Source organism: Oncorhynchus clarkii, chromosome 7, assembly GCF_045791955.1.
Source record: "Oncorhynchus clarkii lewisi isolate Uvic-CL-2024 chromosome 7, UVic_Ocla_1.0, whole genome shotgun sequence".
NCBI classification, from domain to species: Eukaryota; Metazoa; Chordata; class Actinopteri; order Salmoniformes; family Salmonidae; genus Oncorhynchus; species Oncorhynchus clarkii.
Window position 1 is genome coordinate 63,112,953 of NC_092153.1, and position 9,716 is coordinate 63,122,668.

At 43.2% G+C, this 9,716-nt stretch overlaps 1 protein-coding gene across 1 annotated transcript; it reads right to left on the reverse strand.

Moving 5' to 3' along the window:
- Positions 1 to 3,088: 3,088 nt before the first annotated feature.
- Positions 3,089 to 7,109, reverse strand: LOC139413649 (transcription factor SOX-12-like). The gene is made up of 2 exons (XM_071161278.1): positions 6,827 to 7,109; positions 3,089 to 6,264 (listed from the first exon to the last, which is right to left on the reverse strand). The coding sequence occupies exon 2, from the start codon at positions 6,214 to 6,216 to the stop codon at positions 5,008 to 5,010; it is 1,209 nt and encodes a 402-aa protein (XP_071017379.1). The 5' UTR covers positions 6,217 to 6,264; positions 6,827 to 7,109; the 3' UTR covers positions 3,089 to 5,007.
- Positions 7,110 to 9,716: the final 2,607 nt, after the last annotated feature.

Genomic DNA, 9,716 nt, shown 5'->3' on the forward strand with positions numbered 1-9,716 from the left:
TGTCTGCTTGATGCACACTGCATGTCTGCTTGATTCACCACACCGTCTCGTGTGTAAGTCTCTGAAGTGACAAAAGGGATAAATGTCACCCTCATCAGCCATAAGCAGTCAAACATGGCCTTTGGCTATAGAAGCCCAGCTGGCTGCAGACCCAGGTTAGAATTCTAAATGGGAATTCAGAAGGGCACACTATTTGGTCGACCGTATAATTCCCCTTTAGAATAATTTTTGTTGCTCAGTTGGATTCAGGAATAACCCCTAGCTCGATGATTTTTTGTATTTCTTCAATGTGCTGAAATATAACAGTCACTACACTTTAAGTGTTAAAAAATTATTGTGAGAATGTGTTGTGGTGGGTTTTCAGTCAGTGTGTGATAGTGGTTTCAGTGTGTGCTTCGAATATATCTTGTGTACATAGTGAATGACATCATAAGTGCGCATGTTCAGGTTCCTTAGGTTTGACCACAAGAACATCTGCATCCTGGCAGACACCCTGAAACAACCGACACACAACGTTGTCACAGTGGAAGCCAACTGTTAAAACCCCAGAAGGCAGTTGAGAATATTCCCTCTCCAGATTGATACAGAAAATTCCACTCTACCCAGACAGAAACAGAGTTTGAGACAGACATCCAACGTTGACTGTAACAGTTTATTCAGTAATGCAGAGTCACTACACTAATAACTCTATCCAAAATGAGAATGGCATCTCTCAGATCTACGTACATATTTACAACAAAGTGCTTTTACTTCTATCCACATACTCGCTGTCAGAACAGCTGAACGTACCACACTACAAAAAGCATACATATACATGATAAAGCAATGCTAATTATTGGTCAAACGCGATACTAAGATGAACGAGATGGTAAGTTGTTTAACCATTTTACACACGGAATAAATTCGCTTTATCGAATTGCAATATAGCAATTGCCTGATTGATATAAATACATAGTTTGTTATGCACCAATCCATAAAGAATAGTGCAGGAATGAAACAGTCTACACAGCAGAGGGGGTTTCCAATATGACAATATTAGCAATATGTTCTGTTAGCATAGTGATGCATATTTCGAAATGACTTTCACCATCATTCTCCCCCAATTTTTCAATTATAAGGTGTTGCATGGGGGGCTATATGAAGTGCAGTTACTCCAATTTCAGAGACGTTTACCATTTGTACATGCATACCTATTATCAATGCAATGTCAGAATTTTGGTACTACTTATCGACCAATTACATTCATCAATGCAGATCATAAAATGTATGTCAATATACAATATATATGATGAATAGGGGTGACCCTTATATATTTGATTAGACAGTTCTGACTAATACACTCTGGAGTGTAGGCTGGATCCAATGCATTTGTAGCACATGAAAATATATTTAAACACCCCCATTATCCCCTGTTCTACAATAACGTTGGGAAATCAACACAAGCATATTTTCAGATAAACAAGATTCAGTTTGTTTCATATCACAGAAACACGTTTTGTTACAATTTGCCATAACTAAGACCAGAAACGTGCTGGTGAATAGATTACAAATCATATTTGACATTGTAAATAAATCAAAACAACCCTTGCTGCGAAGATGAAAAACAGAGGACACATTCTATATTCAGCTTAGTCTATAATACCATAAAACCTTGTAAACAATGTGTACTAAAATGTGAGGCATCATGGTCGTATTTTGGCTACTTCTGTGTGCAGGAGGCCGGGTGTCCCAGTGCTGCTGTTGTGTTGTCAGGTCGGTGTGGTTTAAGGAATGGTAAGTTAAGTCCTACTAGGACCCTGAGGCTGAGAGTGGCCCCTGTTGACCCCTATAGCCCTGGACTGGGCCTGCTGAGGGGCCCCTTGTCGCAGTGGTGGCAGCCACATGCATGAAGCTGTAGCTGGAGACAGACAGGCAGTCAGACATGCTCAGTATGGCAGGGGCTCCTGTGCCCCACTTGTGATGTGGGAGGCAGTAGGAGAGGGGGGCCAACAGCTCTATGAAATTTGCTTTGTCCTTGTATTTCCATCTCAGGGAATGCTATTCATCAAAGGCTGGCCCAGAGTAGGAGGTGCCACCAGATGGGTATTTTTATCCAGCTTAATTTCTCTCCATCTTTTTTTCATTTATTACTCTGACACTAATTTGCTGAAGCCCATCTGTGAGTTGTCTAGCCCGGTTTCTAGCTCTCTTTCTAAGATATGAAAGAAAGAAAGAAAATGAGCCTAGTATCATTCTAATAAAAAATGCTGGTTAGTTTAGGTCAAGGGTGTTCCCTTTGAACATTTTGCTTAAGAATGTTTTGTTTGTTTAATGTAATTAAATACATATTTCATTTATACTTAAATGCACCTGAATGATTGAAACACTACTTTCAAAGACTGAATCTGAAAATGTATTACTTAGCAGTATCACATTTTCTTGCAGCTACCATTTTTTTTGGTTGATGATCTAATACACAGACATATACAGCACATTAGAAATAGGAGTTGTTCCACAGTAAGCTGCTACTTTAGTCCTGAGTCCAATTTTTACTGCTGGTGTTGAATTCAGTATTGGTTCCATTACCATAGGATGTGTCTGTTTACACTGTACGGTACTTTAGGTTTGTTGACTGCTAATATTATAGCCAGACAGATCATGTGCATGATCAAGAGCTGAAATACCCATTCAATTTGTGAGCCAATACATTTTTGCTGAATCTGCATTTGTAATTTCACTTGTTTCATCAGGAATGGTGAACTTTCCCATACTTTGTCTATGCTAACCAATAAAAGGTGCCTATTAAAAGTACAAAATACTGGCAATCACTTTTTTAACACTAGGACACATGCAGTATGTCTAAAACCTTGATTGCAGTTCACTTTTAGATGGAGGTTGGATGTTGTTGCTGGATTATTTTATTTTCACACGGTATAGTGTTGAGGAACTTCTACTTATGTGTAACAGAAGAAAGAAAACAGTGTTGCTGTATGGACTCTTAAAGGCCTCGGGTTGTAGTAGAACCATCTCTTCATATGTCTTCTCCTACCATTGATATCTAAGAGGGAAGCCACCTTCCAGTTCAGAAACAAGTTACCTGGTTTATTCATTTTTTTGCTAATGAAGACATTGTACTGTAAAGTTTATGGTACAGTTCTCTCCAGACATCATCACAAGGAACTAAAACCCTGCCACACATAGACACGCATTGGTTCCTTCAGGTGTTTCCTGGAGGGAGGGACTGAGGAGGAATAAAACACAAAATCCAGTACGGTTCTCGTCATGGTCCCTGTGCCACACAGTCATTATCACACTACTCCAAATGGTGCATTTTGGTCTGAAAACAAACTTCCAGCGTGTCCGCCATGGTCCCATCATGTATCCCCTGTCTCTCCATGGCCTGCTCCAGAGGCACTCTGCACCGCATGGGGCGGCCTCTCTTAGAGGATGCTGGCTGGCTCCAACAAGGTTGGTCTGACGAGGGATTCAAATCAGTTTATCTAAGGTATGAACTGCAGGAAGGGTTTTGGTGCTGCTTTCTGGCTGGCTCTTCGCCAGCTGCTTGTGGAGAGTAAGTAAATAACACGGGTCCATTTCGCCACGGTGCCAAAGCTAGGCGATGTAATTAATGAGGATAGAGGGATGAAAAGAAGAAAGGTCACATGTTGTGGTGGAGAGAGGGGGAGGGGTTCTGGCTCCTTCTCTCGCTTTGTCACCTCGTCCCCTCGCGGCTATTTGAGAGAGAGAAGATAGGGGCTGATAGGAGGAGAGGAGAGGTGGCGTGCATCTCATCCCCAGATCAGGGCAGATGAATGAGCCACGGGAGGCAGTAGGACCTCTAGACAAAACGATCCCTGAGAGAGTCAATGGAGGGACAGCTGGCAGTCACAGATTTCGCCTCCATTCACCGCTGAATCGGCCCTGATCAGGCAGCTGCAGCCAGACTGCAGACATGACATGAATTTTACCGCGCTGGTGGCTGTGTGGATGGCCATGATCCTCATCTCCCCCTGAATACACTCCCCCCCCTACACTCCCCCGGCTGGCAGACGCTCGCTCAGTTGAGCTCAAACACACACGCACGCACACACACACACACTCACACTCTGAACTCCGGCACAAAGGCTGCTGCCTGCAAGGGCAGATGCACAGCTCCCTGAATGAAAAGCCTCTCCTGACCCCCATCATAGACCCCCCCAACCCCTCTTTCACTCCTCCTCTTCCCCCTCCAGTACTTAGCCCTACTCTCTAACCACCTACCACCGTTACAGTCACACAACTGTCTGGAATGAATCAGGCACACACACAAGGCTTGTGTTTACATTAACTCCATGTCTTGGAGTCTGCACTATTAGCAAGGCGATGAAAGTGCTGTTACCTAATTACAGAGTATGCGGCGGATTTCTCTCCTGGAGAGAGCCTATGCTTTAACTGATGCTACTGTAAAAGCCTGATGACAAGTGCTGCAGATTCCTATTACCTGCAACATAAGGACTATTAGCTGCAACATAAGGACTATCAGCAACATAAGGACTATTCCTCACATGATCTCCCTTTTGACCCTTTCATATTTACAGAGGGTTTGTTGATAACATGCATTTTTTGATTTGAATCTGCAGTTGCTGCCTTGAGTTTGGTTGATTGTGTCAGAACATGGTTGTTATGCTGGTTCATATACAACAAATGCATATGAAAGACATGGAAATGCTACTGGTTAAAACTGAAGAAAAAATACTGAATAAGTTTACTGTTGAAAGCGCTATTATCCCTCTACTAAGAACATATCTGTTCAGTTCCTGAATATTTGAACTCTGATAAAAGGCTTGACGTGAGCAACCTTTCACTGTTTGTACACCAGACCCTCAGGATGTGGCATACTGGGAAAAGTGAAGAATTAGCACTTACGGACTTGATTGAGAAAATACAAAATAAAGTGTCCAATTTATAATATAACCAAAAAACCACAGGCTTTTATGAATAGTATATATTCTTCCAGTAAGCCAGAATCCTGTAGAGGCATGCTGGGCCTCAGTAGGTGAACACCAGGTCAGAGATACTGGGCACCAGCAAGTCCCCGGATATCATCTCATTCACTTCCGGGGTGCAGTAATCAGGGAAATCGAAGTGGGATCCTGAGTTGGTGTGAAATGTAGCGTCAAAGTCTTTGTCCAGAGTGGAGCAGTCCATAGGCATGGTGTCGAAGTTGGCGTTGGAGATAATATGCAAAATCTCCTCGTCCAGCTCCTCGTCGGAGGAGGCCGACGACACGAAGGAGGAGGAGCTGGTGGAGGTGGGGGTGGAGGAACGGCCGGTGGAGGAGCGGCCGGTGGAGGAGAGGGGAGCCAGAGGCTCCGAGGAAGAGGACACCCTGGGGGATGACTCTGGGAGGCTGTGGGGTACTGGAGACCCAGAGGAGAGGCCCACAGGCAGCTTGGAGGTGGGCTGGTGGGAGGTGGTGGTTGACACTTTGACTCTGAGCTGGGCTGCAAGCTGAGTCTGCTGCTCGCCGGGGGTCATGGCAGCCTGCAGGTGGTGGAAGACACCCAGGCCTGCTGGCCTCTGCCCTCCTGGCTGGCTTGTCATCGGACTGGCCAACTCTACATCCACTGTGTCATCATCGCTGATGCCCTCATCGTAACCTTTGAACTTATTGCTGTCGAAGCTGGCTCTGTGTTTGGAGGAAGGCGTTCGTATCTTGAGCCCTCTGCTGGTGGCGGTGGAGGTTGCGGAAGCAGATGCGCGACCACCCTGGTGGGACTTGCTTGTCTTCAAGGGGACCTTTTCCCCAACCCGCACGGGAATGGAGCTCTTGCTCTTCTTCCGGGGCCTGTACTTGTAGTCGGGGTAGTCGGCCATGTGCTTTAGCCGGAGCCTCTCCGCTTCCTTGATGAAGGGGATCTTCTCATAGTCGGGGAGGAGTTTCCAGCGCTTGCCTAGGCGTTTGGAGATCTCTGCATTGTGCATGTCTGGCCACTGTTCCATGATCTTCCGTCTCTCGATCTGCGACCAGACCATGAATGCATTCATGGGCCTCTTGATGTGACCCGTGGGAGTCTTGCACCAGTTGGGGTCTTTGTTGGAGGGCAACCGTCCAAAAATCTCCTCCCTGTCATCTGCACCCAGTCCCAAGAAAACCTCTTGGCTCATATCACTGTCCATAACTGCTGGGTATTTGTGTCCCCTTTGCTGTACCATGATGGAGGAAGACGCTCTACTCAAAATGACGGCTGGAGTCATCCATAATCACACAGACACTCTAAGTTGTTACCTCAATGTTTCCTCCTCCTGTACCCCCAAAGGAAAAAGACAAGCCATAAATACCACCATAAAGAGTATCATCACTCAGCTGACAGCAGGACTGTAAATATCACATAAATCTATACTGATGTTATCCCCATTCATTTTCAGTTGTTACATATAATCAGTACAGATCATAATCCTGCAGAAAATACAAAAATAATCAGTACAAAAAGAATCCTGCAGCAACAGCAAATGTGAATTATTATACAGTATTAATGGACATTTTTGTAGGGGTTGATCCATTTTTCGTGAAGGAAAAATACACCAAAGTTATCCTGCAACAGGGTGATCAAATTAAGATCCCATGTCTGTACAATACAATATGTTTCCTTATATAGCTAATACTCAATGAAAAATAAGCAGATATCCCATCTGATTTTAGAGGTGCAAACTAAGAAATTTTGTACAAATGCAGCCCAGAGCTAAACAAATTAAAACATACTGTATCTAACATTACTCACAACATAACTCAGTACAATTTAATGACTAACACACTCACATCACTGGTTGGAAATGTGACCACTAGGACAAAAACTAAAACACTCACCAGCAATTCTGCAGGACTCTGCTTCAGTTCTCCTTGCCTCAGGACCTAGATGCTGAGTGTCTGAAAAAAAGAAACTGGTTCCCTCTCCACATGGGCTGACTCTCCTGATGCAGTGGTGTGCTGAAGGAGTTGGGCTTGCAGTGGAGCAGACAGGAAATGAGTGCTAGAGTCCAACGTCTGTCTCTCTATAGTGCCAGCTGTCCCAGGCTGGCTGCATGTAGACTTTCTTTCAATCTCTGTCTTTCTGTCTCTCTCTCTTACTGTCTACTTTCGTTCATTGTCAGAGTCTCTTCCATTCCCTCTTTGTAGGACAGCACCCCTGTCTGCTACTCTATAAACCTCACAGTAGACAGCTCAACCTCCTCTGACACAAACTCCTCCCCCTCCACCCACCAGTCCACGCTCGCTGTGTGTGTGTGTGCGTGGTAGAGCAGAAAGTATCCATACAGTTAGTCACAGGCACAGTGACAGAACAGGGAACTGAGCGATGTGGTTGAAATGTTAATTACTTAAATGTTAAGTGCAGTTTTAAAGAAGGAGACCTTGCAGTGAATTGTCTCCTGCAAGATGTTGTCTGTCTGACAGTTAAATAATGGAGTGCTCACTGTTATGAATCTGTTGACCAGTACACTTTGTGGGTTAAAGTGTGCATGTTGAAATGTGTCTACACACTATCAGTGTTAAAAGGTTAACAAATCAAATCACAAATCAGATTTATTTGTCACATACACATGGCTAGCAGATGTTAATGCGAGTGTAGCAAAATGCTTGTGCTTCTAGTTCCGACAATGCAGTAATAACCAACGAGTAATCTAACCTAACAATTCCACAACTACTACCTTCTACACACAAGTGTAAAGGGATAAAGAATATGTACATAAAGATATGCGAATGAGTGATGGTACAGAACGGTACAGAACGGCATAGGCAAGATGCAGTAGATGGTATAGAGTACAGTATATACATATGAGATGAGTAATGTAGGGTATATAAACATAAAGTGGCATAGTTTAAAGTGGCTAGTGATACATGTATTACATAAAGATGGCAAGATGCAGTAGATGATATAGAGTACAGTATACAAATGAGATGAGTAATGTAGGGTATGTAAACATTATATTAAGTGGTATTGTTTAACTTTTTATGGTATAGGGGGCAGCATTTTCACTTTTGGATAAATAGCGTGCCCAATTTCAACTTCCTGCTACTTGCTGCTAGTTCTCATTGGGAAACAGTATTTCTTAGGAACTTGTTTTCAGTTCCTACCGCTTCCACTGGATGTCACAAGTCTTTGGAATTTGGTTGAGGTTATTCATTTGTGCAATGAAGAAGTACGGCCATCTAGGAACTGCGTAACACTGTTGAGAGTTGCGCAAGACTTGAAAAGTAGCTTGGTTTGTTGTCTTCCTGTATTGAACACAGATAGACCTATCTTCAATTTGATCGATTATTAACGTTTAAAAATACCTAAAGTTGTATTACAAAAGTAGTTTGAAATGTTTTGGCAAAGTTTACAGGCAACTTTTGAAATATTTTGTAGTGAAGTTGCGCAATGTGGAAGCTGTTTTTTTGTGGATCAAACGCGCCAAATAAATTGACATTTCGGATAGATATGGACGCAATTAATCGAACAAAAGGACCATTTGTGATGTTTATGGGACATATTGGAGTGCCAACAAAAGAAGCTTGTCAAAGGTAAGGCATGTTTTATATTTTATTTCTGCGTTTTGTGTCGCGTCTGCAGGGCTGAAATATGCTACCCTCTTTGTTTGTTGTAACTTTAATGTGTTACAGAGTTAATGTTTAAGTTAATTCATTGAGCTTTATCTAAAGACATTTCTTTACAGTTATTTACATATGTAATTGTATTGGTTAGTATTGAATTACGCTTTTGACTGCAAGTTCCAGAATGCCTTGCGACAGGAATGAGAGAGAACGCGCCAGTTATGTGCAGGTGCAAAGTGATTAAGCTGATTTTCTGCTAGCATCTTACCTGCATTGCTCTGTAGAATCTAAAGTTGTTAAATGTAATGTGAACAAGTATTATTACTAAAAGAAGCTTTCATATCAAACCCAACGTCCCGAGTCATTACTTTGAAGACAGTTAATCTAAAATTGTTTACTGTTGTGCTATCATCAGATAATAGCTTCTTATGCTTTCGCCAAAAAGCTTTAAAATCTGACATGTTGGCTGGATTCACAACGAGTGTAGCTTTAATTTAGTATCTTACATGTGGGATTTAATGAAAGTTTGATTTTTATATCATTTATTTGAATATCCCGTGCTGCATTTCCCCTGGCTTTTGGCAGAGTGGGATGCAAGCGTCCCCTATACCATAAGAAGTGGCTAGTGATACATTTTTTACATAAATTTCCATTATTAAAGTGGCTGGAGTTGAGTCAGTATGTTGGCAGCAGCCACTCAATGTTAGTGATGGCTGTTTAACAGTCTGATGGCCTTGAGATAGAAGCTGTTTTTCGTCTCTCGGTCCCTGCTTTAATGCACCTGCACTGACCTCGCCTTCTGGATGATAATGGGGTGAACAGGCAGTGGCTCGGGTGGTTGTTGTCCTTGATGATCTTTATGGCCTTCCTGTGACATCGGGTGGTGTTGGTGTCCTGGAGGGCAGGTAGTTTGCCCCCGGTGATGCGTTGTGCAGACCTCACTACCCTCTGGAGATCCTTACGGTTGTGGGCAGAGCAGTTGCCGTACAAGGCGGTGATACAGCCCGACAGGATGCTCTCGATTGTGCATCTGTAGAAGTTTGTGAGTGCTTATGGTGACAAGCCAAACCAAATTTCTGCGCCTTCTTCACAACGCTGTCTGTGTGGGTGGACCAATTCAGTTTGTCCGTGATGTGTACGCCGAGGAACTTAACTTACTACCCTC